The sequence below is a fragment of the Pinus tabuliformis genome, chromosome 8 (assembly GCF_031772625.1).
Source record: "Pinus tabuliformis cultivar Carrire ecotype Pingquan chromosome 8, CPIR1, whole genome shotgun sequence".
NCBI lineage: Eukaryota > Viridiplantae > Streptophyta > Pinopsida > Pinales > Pinaceae > Pinus > Pinus tabuliformis.
The window spans coordinates 1,907,188,705-1,907,213,788 of NC_142294.1; the positions used below are offsets into that span (position 1 = coordinate 1,907,188,705).

At 37.7% G+C, this 25,084-nt stretch overlaps 1 protein-coding gene across 1 annotated transcript; it reads right to left on the reverse strand.

Annotated features, from left to right (window-relative positions):
* Positions 1 to 21,442: 21,442 nt before the first annotated feature.
* LOC149244061 (disease resistance protein RUN1-like) lies at positions 21,443 to 24,353 on the reverse strand. Its single transcript, XM_089371398.1, has 5 exons — positions 23,818 to 24,353; positions 23,184 to 23,705; positions 22,128 to 23,094; positions 21,873 to 22,040; positions 21,443 to 21,754 (listed from the first exon to the last, which is right to left on the reverse strand). The coding sequence occupies exons 1-5, from the start codon at positions 24,285 to 24,287 to the stop codon at positions 21,443 to 21,445; spliced, it is 2,439 nt and encodes an 812-aa protein (XP_089227524.1). The 5' UTR covers positions 24,288 to 24,353.
* Positions 24,354 to 25,084: the final 731 nt, after the last annotated feature.

Sequence of the window (25,084 nt, forward strand, 5' to 3'; positions counted from 1 at the left end):
TTTTGTTTCCAAGTTGTGAATTTAAAAAAAAAATGCTTCTGTATTAATATTAAACAGATAGTACATATGTATTTTGATTACAGTCTGCTTTTTCAGCAGACATTACTTCCAAAAAGACAGTGATCTGTGCCTTTTTTGCTAACCATATCTTCTAGTTCTATGTACACAATTGTTTTAGTTCATTATCAGTTTTACTCAGTCTATATACCATTTAATTAATGATAAAAAAAAAACACAAAGAGTATTCATCTTCTTACAGTAAAAAAGTCCCATATGTTCTTCATTACTCAGTATTTTCTTTTAACTAGTTGATACTTCCCACATTTGTCTTAACCCCGTGATCAAATGCTGTAAAAAAAATTTACCAGGTTTTTTCCCAATACCTCTTTTGGATAGTAAATCTGCAGTCCAGTTCTGTTCTTCTGTTCTATGTACATGTGATCAATGTTGATGTGTTTGTATGTGCTTACCATTCAAAATAAAAGAATTGAATTTATTATATCCTTTAATCCAATCTATAATGCCTTTTGCATCCTCATAGACCTTGAGGCTCTTCAATCCCAACCATATCCCTGCTATAACTGATTATTTCCCTGATTTTCCCAACCATATCCCTGCTATAACTGATTATTTCCCTGCTTGGTACAGACAAAGTGCCAGGATGGGCAACCTAAGCATTCCCGAGTCATGATGCACAATCAACTAAGGGATTGGCAAGACATATCGCCGGAGAGGAACTTTCCGAGTTCCCAAAGAATAAGCCCCTCCGCCTTAGTTTCTCAAGGGATATAACGGACATGTTTCAGTTGCAGGTATTTGTATCAGGTCTCCACATTCTCTCTGATTCCTTTATTAATCTGTATTATAATTTTGAGCTATTTTGAGGAGGAAGCCAGTTAACTTAGGTTAATGTGATTGTGCTTGTGCTCAGAATCCTGTTTAACACGAGGAATTCGCATTCTTAAAGATCAGAATCTACCAGAACTCACAAATCACATAAACATTAGGGGTGTTTGCCTTTTATGGTTGACCATCCCATGAACTTGTCCTCATTTATTATGTTGGGTGACTTGATTTGGCTTCGCTTGAACGAATTTCCATCCATTTCCATTCCGTCTACCATTTCATTGGCTAGAGTAAGAGCTTCATGATGGTTCTGGTGACTATTTGGTCAATTTAGTGTTGTCTAAATTGCTATCATTAATTGTCAACCCGGGGCTCGTAAGCTGATGAAGTGAGATGTACAGTATGTACTTAAGCAACCTTTCCTAGTTCTTTTTGTCGATTTTAGATGATGTTTGTGGTTGATTTAACTTCCTAAGATGGAGTGATGGATTTATAAACAAATGAGTGCTTGTGTGTGCATATGGTGGTTTTTAAATGCTTCTAGAACTTTTTAAAGAGAAAGCTTGAAAAGTGACTTGTAATGAAATTGAAAGTTCAAGTGAAAGCAAAGCATTAAACAAAGTGACTAATGGCACTAGTCCACTATCTATGCTGCTGATAAGAACAAAAATAGCATCTATGTTAACTCAATGGAAAGTGAAAAACACTACTTTAACTGCACCATTTAAATGACAAATCATAACACTTCATTCTTTCTTAACACTCTGCCTCTAGCTGAAATTGTTCATGTGAAAAACAATTAAGAAGGAATCAGTAATATGAGTCAAAAAGCTAATCAAACCAAGCTGCCACTCAATGATATTTTGGTCCAATAAAGATTAGTCAATTATGTTGAGAAGACCATCAAAAGGTTAGTAAGCAACTTGTCAAAAACTTGATAAAGTAAACTAGCAATGAAACTAAGTAAGCAAGATAAAAATCAGCAGCTAAGACAAGACAACTTCAAATACCATCAGTGATAAAGGAAATAAAAACACACTATCCCGGGCTCCTAACACACCTGCATCAACAAATTGATCAGTTCTAAAAAGTGCTAGAAATGTAAAGGCATGAAATCAAACTGTACATTATTATACATGTTCAAAGAAATGAAAAACTGCAGAAATCAAACTATACATTATTGTACATGTGAAAATGAAAACAAAGAAAGGCAGGAAAATAAAGTTAAATGCTACTGTACATAGGTTGTGGTAGATGGGGGCCCTCCATCCACTCAACCAGCTAAAGATCAGCTACGCAAAGATGAGCAGAAACAGTCTTCTTCTATTAATTCAGCATGTCAAAAATACAGTGAAACAAGTGCTGTAACAGCAGTCTTTAAAACAGAGTTTTACAATCAAAATGATTACGGCAATTACAATAACAAAAAGCTAATCTCTAAGCGTTGGCAAACGCTTTATTTATAGGCTCAGGGACAAAACTGTCCTCTGCGTAAACTAAGCAGCTACAGGCTTAACTAATTAACTACGCAGCAACACGCAGGCAACTCCGTGCACGTTTGGAGGAAACGGTCATCATGGGGAGTAAATCTATGGTTAAATCCTGTCCCTTGCTGTCTTCGTGGCGTGGAGGAAGTGCCAGCTGTGGTTCCGTGTCTCAGTTGCTCACACAGAGCCGTGCCACCATCTGGAACTTGACTGTTTGACCGTGGGTATACCTGTGTTGACCGGGGGCATGCGTCACTGATTTGGCCCAACCAATAGCACACGAACCATGTATGCATCCATACCAACATGCCCATGTGGCTCATTCCTTGAGAAGACACGTGGAGTATAGCAAACAACAAAAAGGCTGCGGAATCTCTGAATAGCTGCGGAATTGCTGAGTAGCTGCGGAATTGCTGAACATGTACCAAAATTCTAAACAAACAGTCAACCATTAGCACAGTCAACAAATCATGTTAAAAAGACATATAATGCAATGAATTGAACAAGTTGATGGAGGAAATGATGTCAGAAGAGAGAAGTGAATAGGGAAAAGTTGTTGGGAGGACAGGTAAATGAGTGCAAGGTTGAGGCTCAATAGTGACCACCTCCAACAAACAATCGATAGATTTAATGAGGTATAATTTTAGATTTTAGAATGTTTTGATCAACGATTTAGAGAGTATTTTAATCCAGTTTAAATTCCTGTAGCCAGCCATTAACAGATAACGTACATTGTAGCTTCTTAGTGAGTTGCCTGAGTCGAATAGTGATGTGAGCAGAGCCACATCTACAAGTTCTTTGAGCAGCCGTGAAACGTTTGATGTTGAACATTATATGAATTTCTGCAAAAATATCTCTAGCGCTCAACATCGTGCAGTGCCATCTTTTTCTCGTTTTTGCCAATGTATAGGAACCGTCATGAATAAAATAATGTTCATGAGGTGGTGTACGTGTCGATGCAAGGTGGTGCAGGTGTTCTGCTGGCCTCCCTCCCTTGTTTCCTAACTGAACTGATTGGGTTGGCATCTTCGCTGCCCACTCCGAATGAACCGAGAAGGGCTCAGTTCCTTAAGTCGGCTCAGGTCCAGCCTATTAACAATCTGCGTATGGAACTGGGTAAAGGAAAGCGTATGGAACTGGGTAAAGGAAAGCGTATGGAACTGGGTTAATGTAGAACCTGTATCAGATTCTGGCCAGAGTTAATGCAGAACCTGTATCAGATTCACTGACATGGATCAAATGATGGATGTTCTTCGCTGCTCACTCCAAATGAACCGAGAAGGGCGCTTTCACCCTAGCCTACAAGGGGTTGCTCTTGCTTTCTAAACCCGTTCACAAAGTTCCGTTAAAGCGATTAGCAGACGAATTTCGGCCAGGAAGAGCAGCTGCGGCACTTGAGGAAGAGTGAATCCGATGAAGAGTAAGGGAAGGAAGGATTCATGGATGCACAAAATATTCTTGAAATAGGGCAAGAAGAAGCTCTTTGGCTGTTGTGCTAGCATAAGCTATTACAGACTCCGCTGCTATTGAATGCCCTGTTAGTCTTAGTGCTACGAAAGGTGATGAAAAGGATCTCTTCGCTAAAGATTAGCTCCCTTTCTTCCTGAAAAGAGAGGATTTAGTGTCAAAGATTAGCATCCCATTCTCAACAGCAAGATAAGTGAGAGCAATTGTTGCATCTATTAAGTCAAAGCAAAGAGACAATTCGGGTTTATACGAGACCTTTGCCCTCAACTAGTCTTCTTTTTGGGAGATTAGGTGCCTAGCCTCAGATGGAGCAAAGCAGACTTCGGTCAAACAATATGATATGAGTGTTTGTTCTGCTTTCACTAAGGGACAGACTAGTGGAAGAAATGCTTAGAGGATGCAGTGGGACGTCTTACTTTACTTGAAGCGGCAACTCAGTTCCTTAATTTAGCTCAGGTCCAGGCTATTAACAAGCAAGCAGGTGCAGCATCTATTAACAAGCAAGCAGGCCGAGCATCTAAGGTGATTAAGGCAGGTCCAGCATCTAAGGCGTATAAGGCAACAGGAGGAAAGGCATAGGCCGTTAGAAGGGGCACGTCCAGCCTCATGAGTAAGTGGGTAGACATGTTATGAAACCCCTACCTTCGCTCTGTTGTACTTGTTGATTCTAGTGATGAAGGCTGAGAGTTGCCCTATTCAGAGGCCGCGGATGGTTGTTCTTGGAATGCTATCTCCTCTGCTTGATGGATCCATCATGAAAAAGCAAAGATGGGCGATTGGTTCGACTCTAAGACAAGCCCTCAAGGAGACCTGTGAATTGTGGGTTTGGTAGCAGGCCTATTTATCTGAAGCGAGTATCCCCAATGGTGAATATCGATAGGGAACTCCAGTTCCTGCTTCAAGCCAGCTCCTGATTCGAGCCAAAAGCAGGAACTCCAGTTGGTGCATCGAGCCAAAATACAGACCTAGAACTAGAGAGTCTGAAACTAGTTCAACAACAGGATAAGGGGTTAAGACTGGAACAACCAGAAGGTATGATGTTGGGTAAGTTGCCTCTGCTACTTTCTCTGTCGCAAATCGATAGGGGAGGGGCAGAATAGGGAGGATAGGTCGAGCAACATCTGCAGAATCTGCTTGCTGCATCCTAGGGCTGATAGTCAGGGAGACGGTTAAACAGCAGGACATGGAGCTTAGACGGTTAAATTTAATCCAGCAGCTAAGGTAGCAAAAATAGCAATGGCGGTGACATCTATTTGGGGAGCTATGACATTTGTGCTAGTTAACGTGTCAGGTTGATTTGATGGAGGTTAACGTAAGTCAGGGCATTTGTACTCGTTGGTTAAACAGCCAAGAGTTTAAACATTTGGTCCATGAAGTTGAAACTGGTGCACCTGCAGTGGGTTGTTCGATTATCACGATGTCTCCTGTATTGACATATTAGCAGACATATTACCATGATACGATGTTAAGTGGCATGGTTTACGCCCTACATGTTATGTTATGGAGGAGGTGAGGCACGTGGCACTCATGGGAGGGCCCACATGGTCCATGGACGTCTTTTTATTTTTATTTTTTAAGCACATTAATGACATTGTGAACCTTAACTTTCAACTTATTCTTATTGCTGCAGAGTTGGTTTGAAGTTCTTAGTGTTAGAGCTACCAGAGAAACAATGGTAGAATATTGTGAGATTACAGTGTGGGGACAAGGATATTGCAACAGATGTAATCGTTTGTTTTCAATTGCGTAGAACCCGAATTTAGGTACTACTATGTAGTTTACACAGGTATGCATTCACTCTTTATAAATGTAATATCCAGATGCCATATTCAGATAGGAACAAGTGGCCATTCACTCTTTCTAAATTTAGAGTACTTTTATACAAATCCATACATGCATCGGATTCAGTTTTCATGAAGAAATATTTGATTCCCAGCTATTTAATTCCGTGTTTATTGTCATTGTCGTTGAAATCCATGAATGCATCCTATTAATTTACAGAGCCAGAGACCTTATTTTTAGAATTTTACCTTTTCTAGTTTCAATATTACTTGTTTTACAATTAATTCCTGTTTTCTGTCATAAAATGAGGGATGGAAATCAAAATGGTAGTTGCTTCATTTTGCCCTAATAAAATGAAGGATATACATGAAAGAATCTGAGAATTGTCTCCATATCAAGAAATATCTAGATCGATCCCCACAGGAAAATAAGCTTGAATTGCTAAGAGCATTTCTGGTGACCCATGGCAGAGATTTTCTTTTACATGAACATACAGAACAGGTAATTACCTAATTACCCTTAGATTTCAGCTAATTGAAACATAATTTAAGTTTTTTATAACAGGACAAACAATGTCATTTATCTGATATAATTGCAGGTGGAGGTTGATGTTCTGAGAGAATCAATGAAGGGATTTCAGCTGAGCTTGCCTTTTTGAAGACGGAATGTGAACAACCAGTCGTTTGCAATAGCGAGAATTGAATGACCAGGCACTTGACTAGGTAGGACTGGCACTAACTGACTGGTTCAACTAATTCTCTTAAGCCACTGCCTGCTGGGGAGGCGAGTTCTGATTCCGGTGATTGCATCACTCAATGGCAGCAGCAGCGGCAGAACCTTCAGTTTCCCATGACAGGTCTCTCTGTACAAGTATGTTCCTGTTATGATCTAGTTCCATATTTTGTATTATGTAGTTGCTTTATTCTTAAAGTGTTCTTTTGATAGTGCTAGATGGTCATCAATGTTTTGCAAGATTGAAACTCTGTTATCTTATATGTGTCTTCATTTTGAGGTTAAATTTGTAATTATATTAACAAAAGTTAAAAGCTAGCATTAGGTACTTGAACTAAGTCTATGGCACTAGCTATTTATATTAGTTATAACTTATGGGTTGGAACTATATATTTATGGAAATCATTTGTTTCTTTATTCTGTGGTCAGTCAAGAAATGGAGTTTCCCGCAGGACTATTCGGGTGCCAGCAATAAGGGAGGAGGGCTTTGATCCTTGTCCTTCAGTAGAAGCATTACGATCCACTAAACATACAATTACAAGCCATTTCACTTTCAAGTGGGTTGAGTTACCAAATAAGGCTATGGAAATGGGCTTGATTTTGTGCTTCTGAACAAATGGCTAAACAAGAAGCTTAAGATATGAGGCAGCTCTCTTTGTTGCTCAGTGTAGCAATTTGAAATGGTTGTTGCCTATTTGGATTGGGAATCAGCATGTTGGGCTATGGTTAAGTCATGGCTTGACATTCAAGTCGATTTGGAGCAGTATCCAGCAATCCAAATTGGATAGGAATGACCCAAAGCAATAGGTGATTCCAATATGTCAGGCTTATTAATACCTGAAGCACCCATAAGAGTAGCAGCATTAATACCAGTCCCAGTAGTCAAAGGATATAAAAAATGGTAAGAGTATGTCAACCAAAGACAAATTACTTGAATTGAAACTCATCCTAGTAACTTGTATGGTTCTAATACGTTAAGAAGCTGCCTGGTATGACATGGACAGCTGCTATAGGCTCAAGCTCGCTATGAAGCTACCAATTCATTCTAGAGGCTACCGCACAATGGGTACCCGTTCGCTCTCATGCTCTGCTCGCTCAAGCTCTAAGCTATACCCGGTCTCGCCGCTACTCCTCAAGTATCGCTTACGTTACGCTATGTATCGCTGAAGCTAGGTATCGGGCAAACGAACAGGGGTGTAGCTCTAGGAATAGGATCAGAAACCTCTACTTAGCCGTTTCACACGTTCACTGGAAATGAGAAGGTCCGGAGGGTCTTGCGCTTCCTAGTGCAAGGACCCGACAGGGGGGCTCGACTGATAAGGAGAGGAAGATTTATAAGCCATCTTATATTGTTAGATGATCCAAAAATACTTTATTATCATAGGTTATAAAATTGAAATAAAATAATTATTAATTTAAGAAATTAAATTAATAATTATTCTAGAATGATTAATTATGTTAGAGACAATTAGAATTAGTATATTGTTGTAACAAGATATGACTCTCCAAATGAGTCGTATCTTAGGCTCTATTATAGGAGATTAGTTAGCTAGTTGGTTTGAATAGCATTTATTGTAAATGGACACTTGTTATTTAATAAGTGCTCCATAATTAGAGGTAGTTAGGACATGGAGCTTATAAATAGCTCATTGCAAGAGTGTTTGGTTGTTCGGGTGTAAACTCTTGCAAATCAATTATGTAATTGTTTTTTTCTGATTAATAAAATTACGTGTCTGAGGACACTTCTGCCATTATTGTGGTATCAGAGCTCCAGTAATGCTGCAGTGGATGTGAAGAGGAGATTCCAACTCTACAAGTTTGTGGAAAACTCCGTTGAAGTGATCAGCAAAAAAAATGGTATGAAATTTGCAACAAATTTTTTTATTGATTTTAGATCTGTCAATTCTAAAATCATTTAAAACAAAAAAAGCTACTGGTGAAATGGTTGAGCTGGACATTGCGGGGAAGCGACCCAAAAACGTTGTTAAATATAAATATGAAGAGATGGTTGCCAACAGACAGGGAAGCTAAAGCCTTGATATGTATCTGCCATGAGTATGGAGTGGAGTGCAGCATCTTCATGAAAGACACTGGAGTCAGACTTGCAAACGCAGGCTATGCAGTATTCGGCATAGATTATGCAGGACACAGAAAATCCACTGGAAGACGTTGTTACATAAAAAACTTCGATAGCCCTGTAACCGATTGTGCAACTTTTTTCAAAACCGCTGCTGAGCACCAAGAGTATAGAAAGAAACCGAAGTTAATTGAAGTTAAAATTGTATAATCCCTTCGCTGAGTAGTTTATCTGAATTTAATAAGTCTCAGTTCTTAGAAGAGAGATTCACCTATATAAATGCTTGATCTGAATTCTGGTATGATATATTTCCATAGAATTTGCTTTTATTGAAAGCATATTCTCCTTGGAATCGTTATCTCTGTTTTTATGTAAATGCGTTTGGTAAAATCGTGAACAATTTGCAGTATGCGTATCACTATGTTTGATATTAAATTCGATGTTTAATATTCCTCCTATGATCTGTCACCGTCTAATCCCTAACAATTTGCATTTAGAGCATGATTGTTTATTATTACTTGAGGAGATTATTAACCGGGAAAGGTCAACATTGATGACTGTTATATCTTTGCACCAAGAAAACCACTGCAAGAACTCCAGAATGCAATGAATGTGCTGGCATTCAGGTACCGAAGAAGCGAGAGCAATGGACACGCAGCTATGCATCATCCACTGCAGCCTCAGCCAGTCCCAGCAGCGTTGTTAGTTTGCCAATCAATGAAGCCTACCAGCGTAAAGCTAAAGTGAAGCCTGCCACCTGCGAGCTTGATCATAAAGTTTTTTTTTGTGTGGGGTAATTTGATGCATATTGTATTTTAAAAAGGTTTGATCACTTTGTAATTTTGAGAATTTATTGTAATGGAGCAATAAGGTGATTGTAATTTTTTGGAGCAATAAGGTTTTGTTTGTAACTTTTTGAAGGAGATAAATGTAACTCAAAGTGATTTTACTTTGAGGGGGGGTAATTTTTTTTTACCAGATTGTGCAAAGCACCATTGTAAAAAGTAAAATTTTGAAAGTTGCCCTGTAAAAATTTGAGAAATTGACTAGAGCCAAGTGCAAAGCTCAGTCAATATTCTCCAGTTTTGACGACTATTCGAGGGTCAAGGCCAAGCCCCGATAGATCATGTTTTTTGCGTGGTGTGTTGTGTTGACTATCTTGTCCTTTTCGTTCTGCTTCTTGGTGCGTCTCTTCATCGCTAAAAATGTCTAAGTTGATTAACTTATTTTCTGATTTCGACAAACTTGAGGGCACCAAATCTTATAAAACGTGGCATCGTCTTATTGAAAGCACACTCATTTACAATGAATTATGGCAAGGAATATGTGATGGAGATGTAAAGCCGAATAAACCCACAGATGCAGATCCATTGGAAAAATGGGAAATCAAGAATGCTAAAGCCTTAGCTCTTATTAAATCGTCTGTGAATGATGAAATGTATGTACATATAGAGAATGCCACAGATGCATGGACTGCCTTGAAAACTTTTAAATACCTCTTTGATACTCAGCCAGAATCAAAGAAGGTTGATCTATAGTTAAAATTGTTGCAACAAAAATTAACTGAAGATGTTGATATTCTTGAATATCTCTCCAGACTTAAGAATATTAAGCAGGAAATTATTAATGTTGGTTTTCCCGCAATTGATGATAGCTTTATGGTCACAATTGTAATTGTTGGGCTTCCTTCTTCCTATACACATTTTTTAGAAACTTTACAAGTAACTGGGAAATTAGAAAAACTAAAGTTTGATGAACTTTGTGAAATGTTAAGTCAACATGATAAAACTTTTGGGAAGAAGAAGAAAGTTGGTGAAGATGTTTTTCTCACGGAAGAGGCAGATGGAAGTAGAATCAAGTAGCACATAATCGAGGTCGAAGCCAAAGCAGAGGCAACAATTTTAACAGAGGAGGAAGAAATAATTTTCAAGGTAGAGGAAACAACCAAGGAAGAGGCAATTTTCAAGCGCAAGGATATAATAGTCAAGGTAGAGGACAATCTCCAAATAGAGGTCAAAGCAAAGGCAGAGGACAATCTTCAGGACGAGGAAGAGACTTTAGTCAAATTGTGTGTCGAAGATGCAACAAAGTTGGCCATTATGCTGAAGATTGTCGAACTTCACTTAATAAAATTCCCAAGTTTCAGCAGCATTCAGCACAATTTGCAAATGATCAAGATGAAGACAGCTCAGAATATGTGTTTACTTCCTCACCAGCATCACAAATTTCATCTCATCTTAGAAGTGACTATGAAGATGCCTGGATCTTGGATTCCGGGGCAACTCAGCACATGACATGTCGACGTGATTTTTTCTGGAATTTTCAAGAATGCCGACTTAATTCAATTTTTCTTGCTGATGATACAAAACATACTCCTTATGGAAAAGGAGTCGTAAAAGTTTTTCTCCCTGACAATGGAGAAAAATTGATTTCCAATGTATGGTATGTACCTAGTTTCAAGAAAAATTTTCTCTCTTTAGTCACGATTCGACAAGCAGGACATCAGGAAGGTTCAGTAAAATCATTTGCTATCAAGGCAAAATTGCCTTCACTTCTATGTGCCCTTCTAGTGCCTGTTTTATTCTGTTCATCAGGCTTTACATCTTTCAAAAGTTGAACTGCCCATTTCGGAAGTTGGTGCTCACTTGTTTGTGCTTCTGTAAAGTCCCCATCATTGTAAAGAGGATTAATATAAACTGATGTACGTCGTTCAGGTGAAGAAGGTGGAGACTCACTGTCTGAAGAACTGTTGCTGCTTGGAGATGCGGATGAACTGCTAGAAGACACGGATGATGTTGTTGATGTAGATGGACTGGATGACTCATCTTCAGAGGAAGGAAAATCAAGTTCATACCAATTTGGTGAAGTTGGTTGACTTTGCATTTGTCCATTTCTTTTACTTCCCTTAGTTTCTAATTTGTGAAGAAGATTTTCAATTTCTTCAGCACTCTTACTCTCTGTTTCATCAAAAATGACATCCCTGCTCACAATGAATTTTCCATTGGTCAAAAGACGATACCCTTTCCACTAGTTACATGATACTAGTAGTCATTTTATTACGCCATGCCCTGGAAAGAAAAGGAAGGTAAGGTCCGGAGGGTCTTGCACTTCCTAGTGCAAGGACCCGACAGGGGGCTCGACTGATAAGGAGAGGAGAAACATCATCTATACAATGTCGTAGCTTATATATCCGTAACAGAAGCAGCCCTTCCTTCCATCCAGGACAAGGTGACGAGCTACTGCCAGGACATTAGAAGTATAAGGATAAAGGCCCAGACACAACACTCCTTTCCTTATTACTATTGCTATGATTTTCACTTAATGAGGGGGTAACTATAGACTCAGGTAACTATAGGTATAACGGGTAAGTATTATTACGTATATAAGAAATGATTACCGCTTCAATGGCCCTACAACAATGCTATCACTGGACCGTCCCTACCTCTAGCACTGGCCCTACATCAATCAATGGTCCTACATCACCGGCCGGCACAGAACCTTCAAGCAAGCTAGGATTGACTCACAAGGCGGGGAGTGTTACAACATACGTTCGTTTTTCCGGGTTTGGTGAAATTGAATTGGCTTCGCCGAAAGGTAAGAAAGCTTTCACTCACTGCACTTTCTTCATCTCTGGAAGCATCAAGCTCGCGAGGCGAGGTCCCTCGCTCTTGCGACATGCTATGTTTCCCTTATGCGCTCTCGAGTAAAATTGGGTCCTGTGCTTTGTGCCTCACGCATTACAGGTATCCCTACAGGTTTGTGCAGAAGGCCGCCCTACTGACACCAATCATCATATCGGTCCCTAAGTGTCATGATCTTATCAATATGACTTCATATGTGAAATATTTGCCATGATAGTGGATGAGTTCAATAGCCCAAATCAAGTTCTAGTCTAAGAAGCTTCTTCTAGTTTAGTCCTTGAATGTTGGTCCCTAAATCCTTAAAAGGGCCTGTTAAGGCAACCCAACCAGTAAACATAGATAACGTGTGGGTATTTTGAAATAGTTGTTGTCAAGGAAGAAAACAGTATTATCCCTCCTTTGAATAATATGCAGAGACATTGAGACAATGCACCAGTGGATTCTTGAGCCTGTTTCTCATTCCATTGCTGGGGAGTCAATGTCATCTTTAGGCAAAGGGCATGAATGCCCTTCAGTAGTAAAAAATTCCAATACTGGTTGGATAACAAATAACTCTATTGTGTGTGTGTGGAGGTAGTTAATTATGTCATTCAATTAGCACAACTTTGAGGAAATTACAAATCTAACTTCACTGAGCTTCAAGTTGGGTACTTACCCACTAGATGTGTCCTCAACATTCGGTTACATTCACACAAAACCATAACAGAATTAGCAATAAAAAAATGAAAGACATGGTCAATACAATGAAACTTTTGGCCATAATAACAACTCAAATGAATCGTTGGAAAAAACGTCTTGAGAATTTTGTATAGTAACCGATGAAAGAGAAAATAGTGAAGAAGCAACACCAGTGGAGTGTAGTGTAACTGTAGTGATCCTATTGAAGTGAAGATGAACTCAAACTTGAGCCTGGGTAACTATGAATTTATTGTGACCATAATCTAAATCTTGGAAATCTGGTCGGCCAATTGACTGATGTTGTGTACTATAGTTGAACTTTAATATAATATAATTTTTTTTATGAACCCAGCCTCCCAAATTTCTCTTTCAGCAGAAGCTAATAATGTTCTATTACAAGTAGAGATCTATGCTACATAAAGCAGAGCAAGCCCAATCACATGAGGAATGGGATCTTAGATATATATATATATATATATATATATATATATATATATATATATATATATATATATATATATATATTCTTTTCTTAATTTCTTATTGTTGATGTATCCCTGGACCTTAAAAGAAGATCATGATGTTGTTGAAGGTCAGAGTTTGTTAAAGATCTGAGGGAGCTAAAGTACCTTTTTTTTGAAGGAAAATCTTGCAAGCTACCTGCCTTTTGCCTGAAATATTGGGATGGAGGGCAGCTGAACTGCCCAGCCACAATAGTGTCTGTCAACTCCTGAGGGATTTGATTGGATAATGGATTTGAACGTGTTACATATGGCCTTGCAGTCGGCAACATTTCTTTGGTCAATGGTTCAACCAATTGAGTTAACAATTGGGGTTGAGAAAGCTCAAGTGCTATTTAGGAAGACTGAATAATGAAATTGCAGGATATAATGGAAAGGAACAGGAGAAATTATTCTTTGCAGCCCTGTTCAAGTGGCATGCTCTGCTTTGCAAAGTGTTGGGTACAAATGCTATGAACATGGCTGCTGAACTACCATTATTATTATTCCTATTTAACTTTCATTCTACAAGCCATGCTGGTCTTGAAGTCCGCTATCACCAAATTCTAGCGCTGCTTGCGGGTCTTCATATTATTTCAGCAGTATTGGCAGCAACATTTCCCAAGAGCTTTGTGGTAGATTTATTAGGTGGCATTACATTTACATTGCAGGGTATTTGGTTTTATCAGGTTGCATTTACTTTGTATGGCCCCACATTCACCATTCATGAAATATCTATACCTTCCATACTGGACAGACCAAGTTTTGCTTGTTTCTATTATGCTTGTCAGATTAGATTGCAGTTACTAGTGCTTTTTTTTTTCTGCTGTTGTGTTTTAATCGAGATGGCCATGTTTCGTAACAGGTACTTGCCTCTCCCACATGGAGTGCTGGAGATCATTGCAGCAATGGCGTTTTTTGCAGAGTATCTCCTGTTTAACTTTCATTCTACAAGCCATGCTGGTCTTGAAGGCCGCTATCACCAAATTCTAGTGCTGCTTGTGGGTCTCTGTATTATTTCAGTAGTATTGGTAGCAACATTTCCCAAGAGCTTTGTGGTAGATTTATTAGGTGGCATTACATTTACATTGCAGGGTATTTGGTTTTATCAGGTTGCATTTACTTTGTATGGCCCTATGATGCCAACTGGTTGCGGCATCAAGGATCATGAAATAGCAATAGTGTTATCAGTACTAACGATGGTCTTATTTCAATTTGGATTTGCGGCATCTCGTTGTGGCCATCCAAGTTTATATCACTCCAACAATGAATCACAAGACAAAAGGTTCAATCAAAACGGTATGGATTTACATATTTAAACCTTCAGAATCTCGTCTTGGGGGCTAACCTGCTCAAAGATGAATCTCTGATGTCAGGTTTGTAAAAGGCCACCCATGCATATGCCATTCCCCAAGAAATAGTATCTGAATTTTATTTCAACCAGCTGAACTCAGCTGTGAGGGTTATACCTGTTTGTATAAGGTTAATGCCTGGGATACCTCATTCATTCTTTTCATCAGCAAATTCAAAATTTTCAACTGCAGATATTGTAATTACTGGAGGTGACTGCTAATGCTAATGTGCCTGCTTGAATTTTAAGCCTTTTGTGTTGGATTGTTCAATTATCAATTAACCATTAATGTGTATCGAGGTTATCTGTGTGTGTATGCTTTTTTAACTATGTTTCTTAGCTTTTCTTACATTTTTGGTTGTGAAGATAAGATGTTAGAATCAGATCAGTATGTTTTCAAAAGGGTAACAAGTAATCTTGAAGTTGTCAAGCTTTACAAATTTACTTCTTTGTATATAAGGGAGTCTAATTCTTGCAAGCTAGCATTCATTGCAAATTTAATTACTGAAAGATTGCAGTCTTCGGTCCACGCTTGCAACCCGTATCTCATGTCAAATATGATGAAATGAAAATCAAGGCCATGGTTGTAGCCTTGTTCTGTTTCTAGTTTTTTGTTGACTTTGCAGGGGAAGTGCTAATCTGGCTTTCGCTGATTGCCTTTGTCGTTTATTATATGGCTGAGTTGTTCGATACTTAGGGCTCTCCCAGCAAAAGGCATGGACTAGTTGCGATGCAGCCTCCCTTGTTAATATATCCCACTATCATTTAAATTGTTAGTATGTTATATATAATTGAGTATTGGTCATATCATGGTTATCACTATTATTTTTTATCATTTATATTTTATTTATCATACTAAGTTAATATAATTTTTTATGACATGAAGTTATAAATTTAACAAGGCAATTCAATTTGACTAAGAAAAAACACTAATCATTTTACTTCATATGATCTCACTTTACCGGTTTCTTTTTTTACTTCTTCCTCTTTTTCTTTTTCTCTTTATTCTTTACCGGGTTTCTCTCCCTTTCGTTTTATCCCCTTATCCTCCTTTTATTTCTCTTTTAAACCTTATATTTTATAATAATATTTATTAATATTTTGAATATTATATGAATAAAATAATTATACTATTAATTCATCTTTTTTCTTTAAACGTTAAAATTAATAATAATAAAACGTTAAGCTATAATTGAACTTAGAACCATAAAAATAATTTTAAAAATTAATGAAAAAAAGGTAAAGGATTATATTTCAATTATGACAAGAAGTAGACATAAATGCAATAAGAAGAAATTGTTCTATATAGATTATGAGGATGAAGAATATCAAGAAGTGGAACTATCACAAGATCTAGAGTTAGAAGAGACTATTACAACAATATGGTGTCATGCATTGACCAACATCAACTCTACAAACCCTCAAGATAAAATGATATATATAAAATAAAAAGGAAACAATATTGATTGATTCAAGTAGCCATAACTTCATCTATTAGAAATTGACATAAGTTCTTTATTACTTTGTATATCCAATACAAAATTTCAAGTAATAATTGTAAATGGAGGTACCATAAATTGGTTAGGGAAGTGTTATAGTATTAAGTTGAATATGAGGGAGTATTTATGGGATAGTCTCACGATTTCAATCCAAATGGGTGGTGGTAATGTTGCATTAGGGATCCAATTGTTATAATATTTGGGAACAATGGCCTTTACCTTTCAAGATATATTCATAAGATTTTCCTCAAAAGGAAACAAAACTAAGCTTCGATGTTTCCAAGGAAAGCCAGGTAAAATAATAAGCTCTAATAGCATGGAATTTTTTTAAAAAGGACACCAAGGTGTAATTGCACAATTGTGTTCATTAGGTGTCCAAAAATTTATATTCTTTGCTCTAGTGGATCTCCAACATGTTATCAACAATCATTCCAAGGTATTTGGAGAGATGATTAAGGATCTTCCACCTACATGATATCATCACCTTGCTATTCTTTTGCAACCTGGAAGTGTATCACCTAAAAATAAGCCTTACAAGTATCCATGTGCATAAAAGAGTGACACTGAGCATATGGTTCAAGAAATGTTAGAGGCTTGCAACATTTAACCTAGCCAACGTGCTTTCTCTTCACTAGTGAAGATGATTATAAAAAAGGATGGTTCATGGTGCATGTGTCCAAACTATAGACAACTCAACAAAATGAAAATCAAAAATAAAATTTCTAATACTTTCATTGATGAATTATTAGATGAATTACATTGAGAAATTTTCATTACTAAGTTGGATCTCCATTATGGATGTCAACAAATCATAATATGATAAGAAGAAATTACCAAAATAACCTTGAGCACACATGAAGGTTCATAACAATACCTCTTTGTGTACTTGTCTTACAATTGGGTTATAACTTTCCATTGAGTCATACAATTACTATAGTTATGTACTCCTCTAGTGGATTATTCTTGTAGCCACTACAAAGAGTGATCTAATGCCTCTCACATTGTTGCACTATATTAATGGTGACCTTGAGTCATGCTACTAGGTCATTAGTGTTTCATGTTATATATTCAATGAAATTAAACTTGGGTCGGCCATCTGCTTGCCTCATTGAACACTTATGTTGGTCATTCCTTTATTGGTTATTGGTGACTCTACCTCTTCGCATCATCTCTCAATTTGTGTTTCATGTTGATTGATGGGGGATACATCAATTTCCTCCTTCGACAGATCTCTTCCTATCAATTCCAACTCCTTATCTAGGAAGTGGATCTAGAAATTAGCTGGTACCTTGGAGCTTGTAGGTCTCAATGGTAGGTTTTCTTATGATCGACAATGGGTTTACCTCATTGATTCTTATTTTTTCAACTAAACTAGCATTTAACACTAGATCATTTATTTGCACTTATTAGATTATACTTGGTAGCTTGTGTTCCATATTCCTCCTTTATGAGTCCTCTCACTTGTATTTACAATATTCATTAATAATTGGTAATTAGATGGATTCGACCATGTTTGACATTAACATATTTGTTTTCATGTTGAAGAATCATACTATCACGTTTGAGACCAAGACCTTGGGGCTTTAGGGTCATCTCAGTCATGCATCATAACCCCACAAAAACTATGTTTCATTTTACCATTAGGCATTATGAAATGTACTTGGGAACTCCCATTGGTGTATGTTATCTTCCTAATATACATTGTGACATAGCTCCATATTACATCTACTTATAGCTACGGTCTCTTGCTTATATGATGGATCCATCATGTATTATCTTGTGGCCATGATCTTACATATTCTTACACAGATCCAAAGTGTATTGTCGGTAGCCATTCATTACTGTTTTTTTTGCATGGGTATTCCTACCTTAGGGAAGATCTATTCATTTTGGTTGATTACTAGTTCCAGGTACTCACCAATTCCTTGATCTTAGGCTCCTTCCATATGTTTCCTCATGCCTTTTGGGTATAATGTGTTTTGCTCATCACTTCCTCTTCTAACCTCACTCAAATCATTCCAAACAAATTTTATGTGCATGCCCAAAATTCAGAATGGTGATTTGCAAAGCTACAAGTCTTATAGCCTTATTTTCAACCCCACTTAGTCTTTGAGGACCATTAACTTGTTAAGAAACCATTTTTCTTTCCCTTGTTTACTCAATCTTGAGGGTGGTGACACTCTCCACTCAGTGCAAAACATGATTTTCTGCACCTTGCTATACTTGCATCATTGGACTGTTATGAGCTACATTACTACTAATGTGTGACCACCTCATCAATTTTAAAAAACTAATGATCTCAAGAAATCTATGCATGATGGTTTAGATACTTCACATGCATGATCATGTACTTATTAGATTTTAGGCTCACACAGATCATTGAAGGATCTTAAATTAACCACATAGCCTATTATAGGTGACCTATCATATATATAATAATGGTTATGCCACAAGAAAATGCAGGAGAAAACTTTATGTGGAATTACACTGTCATAATTTAGATTTTTTTTCTAACCTTTTGCTATCAAGGTTATGATACTTTTGTGAGGGCCAATGAACAATTTGGACAAGGAGCCAATAAAAACTTGCAACTTGGATTTAAGGTATTCTCACTTAATTGTTCTATTTTTGTTCTTTCTTTTATAATAGATCTATAATAGATATATATTAATTGTGTATTAAATGTGCATGATAAGTTGTTTGGTTCATCTAACTTTTCTTGAATAAACTAAATTAGTTTCAATTTTAGTTCAGATTTATTTTGCTTTCAGGAAGTTGAAGTAGGTATATTTCCAATTTGTGTGTAGAAAGAAAAAGCCATGGACCAACCAAAATCATGTGCCAATAATTAACATAATTTTTCTCTCTTCTAAAATAGAATAAGATTAATTGTATTTGAATCTATTAAGACTTCCTAGTTTTTAACCTTCTCTATTTTAATTTATCTTAACTCAAAGGTGAGTCCACCAAAGAGCTCATGTATCCATAAGAAGATTTCTCTTTATCATATATTTAAATTAAACAAATTCATTAAATTTAAAAAATAAACCCATAATTAATAATAAATAAACGCATTTATAAACAAATGGGAGAAAGTTAATATTAAAATTTTGAATAAGAAAATATACCAACATTTTGACTTCTTGATAATATGATCCAAATTCCTTAATTAAAAAGTAAATGAGCCTACCACTGTTACTGTCCATACAGATTGAATCAACGACTTCAAACAATTTTTCAAATAAAAAAAATGAGCCTACCACTATTACTGTCCATACAGATTGAATCAACGACTTCAAACAATTTTTCAAATAAAAAATCGTGAACAAAGATGCCCATTTGTGTGAAAGCTAGCTGCCCATCTGTGGCAAACGTCTTTATCAATCCCTTGGAGACATCTTCCGCATCCGCATCCAATTCATTTTCGCTGCCGTCTGTAGAGAAATATACAGCCGCTTGTGTGGGTAACTTTAATCTTTTAGCAACTTTGAGTATATATGTAATAACCGCACCACTAAGATTGCTGGTAATAAAGCAGATGAATATACTTTGTCTGAATCAGATGGAGATTATCTACCCACACATGAGATCTAGCTGCAGTTGTTGTGGGGACATCCAGCACCGTAATACGGTAAAAATGGTTCAGCACACATCGCATTATCTTCTAGTGAAAAGTCTGCACAAATTTAATCAGTTTGTTTCAGTCGATCGTCCTGATTCAAAGTTTTAATTATGATATCAAATCCAATACTAGTTCAGATTTCTCAAAGACCCACTATGTGATCATTTCCTCTTCCTCTTAATTATGATATCAAGTCCAATACTAGTTCAGATTTCTCAAAGGCCCACTATGTGATCATTTCCTTTTCCTCTTAATTATTATATCAAATCCAATACTAGTTCAGATTTCTCAAAGACCCACTATGTGATCATTTCCTTTTCCTCTAAAAATAGCAGTTTGACATTTAAGAAGGCGATGTCTGCACAATTTTCCCAAATTCAACGAAAACCATTCAACGGCACAAGTATATCATTGCTTCAAATTCGAAGTATGACATGCCTGGCTACTATCTTAGACGAAAAAAATACTTTCATTGCAGGAATAGAGCAAGTTACATGGAAAGTTACAATTTTATAGGATTATATCAATCATATTCATGACGATTGTCTACATGACAGATCCACCACAGAAGTGCAAGAAAGCAGAAAAACAGGGGAGTTTGCAGGGATCCTCACTCAAAAAAATACCGGAAAAAAAAGACCAAAACACCACAGCAGAGATGAAAGTTAATACTCAAACGATCCCATACCAAAACCCCTAAAAAAAATCCCCTACCACAACCCCTGGAAGTAAAGAACTTTTCAAAAAACATAAAGCCCAGAGGCAAAGACCAACTTTTAAAAGTGCATCAGCTTCCATGTTCTGCTCCCGAAATACATCCATGCCCGGCTACTATCTATATTCTACTACAATAGAATTTTATCACACATTATGCCTTTGCCATGGGAACAACACAAGCATCCTCAATGTGTCTCTATATATATAATGATGAAGAAGAAATATATTGGAGAGATGAAATTAGATCGATACTCACAAAAAATTGGAAACCATTGTTCCGAGTTTCAACCTGTCCCGCTGACACAACCTTCTACAATCTGCAGCTTCCGATACGCTTCCACTTTGATCCCTTCCATTGGGATTCTTCCAATGATCTCTGACCTTCATCATTCAGGCTTTCCAGTTTGACGCACCCATCTATGTTGAGAAATTGAAGATGTACACAACTTGAAAGATCTGGCAGTTGCTTTAATTCGAAGCAAAATTTCAGGTTTAGGTACTTTAAAGACCTTTGTTTTGAAATTCCCTCTGGCAAGTGTACCAATTTAGCACAACCTCTAAAATCAACATACTCAAGTGTTGATATGTCTCCCAAAACATCCTTTGGGATGGACAAATTAATGCAGTATTGCAATGCTAGATATTGAAGACACAATAATTCGGAGAAGGAATTAGGCAGTTCAGTCAGATTAATGCAACGCGATAGATCTAAATGCCTTAAGTTCTTAAGTTCCCCAAAATCAGTGGGGAATGACTGTAAAGTTGTGAAATATTTGAACGCTATTTTATTCATCACGGTTCCTATCCGTTGGGAAAAAGATGGCACGGCGCCTTGCTGAGCGCTAGAGATATTCTTACAGAAATTCATATAGTGTTCAACATCAAACGGTTCACGGCTACTCGAAGCAGTTGCAGATGTGGCTCTGCTCGCATCACTAGTTGACTCACCCAACTCACAAGGAAGCTGCAATGTACATTATCTGTTAATGACTGGCTACTAGAATTTAAAGTGGATTAAATAAAATTCTCTCTAAAGTCATTGATCAAAATAGACTAAAATCTAAATTAGTTACCTCATTAAATCTATCGAATATTTGTTGCAGGTGGTCACCGGAACCGTGAAGTTCCAACACTCTCAATCTGGCCAATGAAATGGTAGAAGGAATGGAGATGGACGGAAAATTGTTCAAGCGAAGCCAAATTAAATCACCCGACATAGCAAAGGAGGACAAGTCCATGGGGTGATCAACCACCAAAAGGCGAACACCCCTAGTGTTTATGTGATTTGTGAGTTGTGGCGGATTCTGATCTCTAAGAATGCGAATTCCTCGTGTCAAACATGACTTTGACCCGTCCTAACAAGCACAATCAAATTAAACCAAGTTAAATGGCTACCTCCTCAAAATACTACAAAATTATATAATGCAGGCTAATAAAGGAATCAGACAGAATATGGAGACCTGATAGACATACCTGCAACTGTAACATTTCTGTTATATTACTTAGGCAACTAACTAGGCGGAGGGGCTTATGTTTTGGGAACTCGAAAAACTCTTCTCTCGCCATATGTCTTGCCAATCCCCTAACTTGATTGTGCATTATAACCCGGGAAAGCTTAGGTTGTTCATCGTGGCACTTTATCTGAATCAACCACGGAAATAATCAGTTATTGCAATACATAAGATTTCACTACTAGGAACAAAATAAAACGCTGAATATTTTCCTTACAGAATTGCTGGTCTCCACATGATAATCATACTCCAGAAGGCATCTTTGACGTAGACTTTTAAGGCAGTCTCTGACGTAACAGTAACCTAATCCCTCCAAGACTCGGACTACTAGCCCTTGGTCTTCTCCCGCCAGGAAACACCCAATGTCCAAAAACATCTCTTTCTCTTCCTTTTTCAGATCCTCGTAACTCGCTTTTAATGTGTTTATTGTATCATCTGGTAATGTTTTAGAAAACGTTTCCACCTGCAGCTTCCAATAGGTTTTGTCACGATTGCCAGCAAGATGTTGGCCCAAAACTTTTAAGGATGAAGGCAACCCATCACAAATTTCTAGTAGCTCCTTCACCAAGTCTTCAAACCCTTGAACTGGTTCTGATAGATCGAAAGCATAGCGGCAAAAGAGCTCTTGGGCATGCTGTCTATTTAATAGCTTTACATCATATAACAAAGCTTTTGGTGATGCTCGGAGTAAATCCCTATGGCGAGATGTGAGCAAAATCAGACTACGAGGTCCCACTGCATCAATATCTAGTAGATTGTGGATTCGCTCCATATCATCAACTTCATCCAGAACAATCAGAGCTAGGACAGCTTGTAGGCTGCGTTGCAAAATAGCCTTTCCTTGGATGGTATTATCAATATCCAAATCATGACCCAACAGGTCACGAATTAACTGCTTCTGTAAAGATGTTAAATCCCTTCCTTTCACGTTAAGCAAAAAACAAGATCGAGGAAAGTCAGAACGTTTTACATTGTAGAGATGTTTAGCGAGAGTCGTCTTCCCGATGCCGCCCATCCCAGTAATCCCCACAATCTTTGTGTCGCTTCGAATCAGAATTTTACTTTGGAAATCCTTGGCTGCTTCGTCCAGTGCAACTGGGTGTTTAGCCACTTCTAACGGTTCCCCTTCTTTTACCTTTGCCAATACAATACTCGAAATTTGCTCCAAATACATCCCATAGTCACTGATTTAAGAAAGGAGAAGAAGAAAGTGAGAATCTATAATCAAAAATTAAAGTTTTAAATGGGAAAAATAAGGAAAGTAAGTGTTCACCTTCCATTTGATTTAACGATGTAACCAGAAATATCTGCGGCCTTTTTCAGTGCTTCCTTCCATTCTGCGACCACTCCTCGATGCCTTTGGTGGTACTGAAAGCCTTCGTTGTAAGGTCCACCCCTTTCAATGTCTCGAAGGTCTTTAGGCTCAACGTCACAAAAGATGGGGATAATAGTAGTGGTGCGCTCCTCAGCTGATTTCAAAATCCAACACAATTCATTCAAGCACCAACGTGATTCGGCATATTTCTTGGAAAAAATAACAATATGAACTGATGCACTGGTAATAGCTTCATGGATCTCATCGTCGAGAGTGGATCCTGCCCTAAGTTCCTTCGCATCCAGAAAGACGCGCAACCCATAGTGCCTAAGACGATGGTAGATGAGGCTGGCGTGAGTGAGCTTGGCGTCCGGGCCTCTGTGATTTATAAACACGTGGTATTTCTCAATCTGTAAGGGCTCCCGTCTGACCATTCTCCATACATCATTCACAATCTTCTCCAAAAACCTTCCATGGTCACTGCAATCCAAACAGACAGTTATAGTTGTAACTACGATTAGGGAAAGTGACAACATTTTTAGATGAATGTGAAACTCTCTATAGAACGTGTCCAAAGTAAGTACGGATTCACCTTTCCTTCGTTTTGAAGACGAAACCAGCAATGTCTGCAGCTTTTCTCAGGGCCTCCTTCCATGCCTCCACCTCTTCGACGGTGCATTCGGCTTCATGTTTCCGGAAGGCCTCGGCATAACTTCCCCATCCAATCTGACGAAGCTCATCAGGTTCAACATTGGAAAACACGGGTAGAATGGTGCGGTTATGAGATGATGCCACAATCCAGCTCAACTCATTCAAGCACCAACGTGACTCAGCGTAATGCTCAGAAATAATGGTAACGTGAATGGAGGCGCTGCTAATAGCTTCTTTGATAACAGAGACGACAGTATCTTCCGCGCAAACTTCCAACTGATCATAGAAGAAGACACGCAACCCACGCTTTGTGAGACTATGGTAGATGAGACTCGCAAGAGTGTTCATGGTGTCGACTGTTCTGTAGTTTATGAAAACCTGGTATGTTGCTGGCTCTGGGACTTGCTCCATACTGAATTATCGATGGGATCGGGTGCAGGTACAGTAGATGAAGCAAGCACTCCGCCTGAGAGAGAAACAGAGCGAGAAACAGAGTAAGGCGGTTGCCAGCAGAAAAGATGTAGATGAAGCAAGCACTCCGCCTGAGAGGAAACAGAGGAAGGCAGTTGCCAGCAGAAAACATGTAGATGAGATTATAAAAGCGCAAACATGGGTACAGTGAACCACATAAAAAAACAGCAAAGGAGATCGAGAAGTCTTCAAAATATTACTCTGCCGACAGCTGTAAATCACGTTTCACAACTGCTCCAAAACTGTTTGCGGGTGAACATCGGCAGAGGTCAAGTTAAACTCCAACGATTTCCCATGGGATAAACACCAGCACAATCACATTTATTTATTATGTGGTTGATATAGGTTTATATGAAGTATATTTACAACCACATCATTACATGTCGTTGATAAAATTATTAAATTTATAATGTAAAAATGACTCATAAAAGGGATTATAAACCCATGAGAATAATATTATAAACTGAAGGGATATAAACCCTAAAATAAACATTAAACTCTAAGATTAATATTATAAACTTTAGAATTAACATTATAAACATATGTGATTAAGAAACCTAAGGGATTTTAAACCTATGGGAAAACATAGGCTTAATATTAAACCCTATCATTAATATCAGAAACCCAAGGTATTAATAAACTCATTGGATTAATATTAAAAACTCAAGGGATTACAAACCTAAGGGAATAACATTAGATGCTAGGATTAATATTATTAAACCATAGAAATATTAACA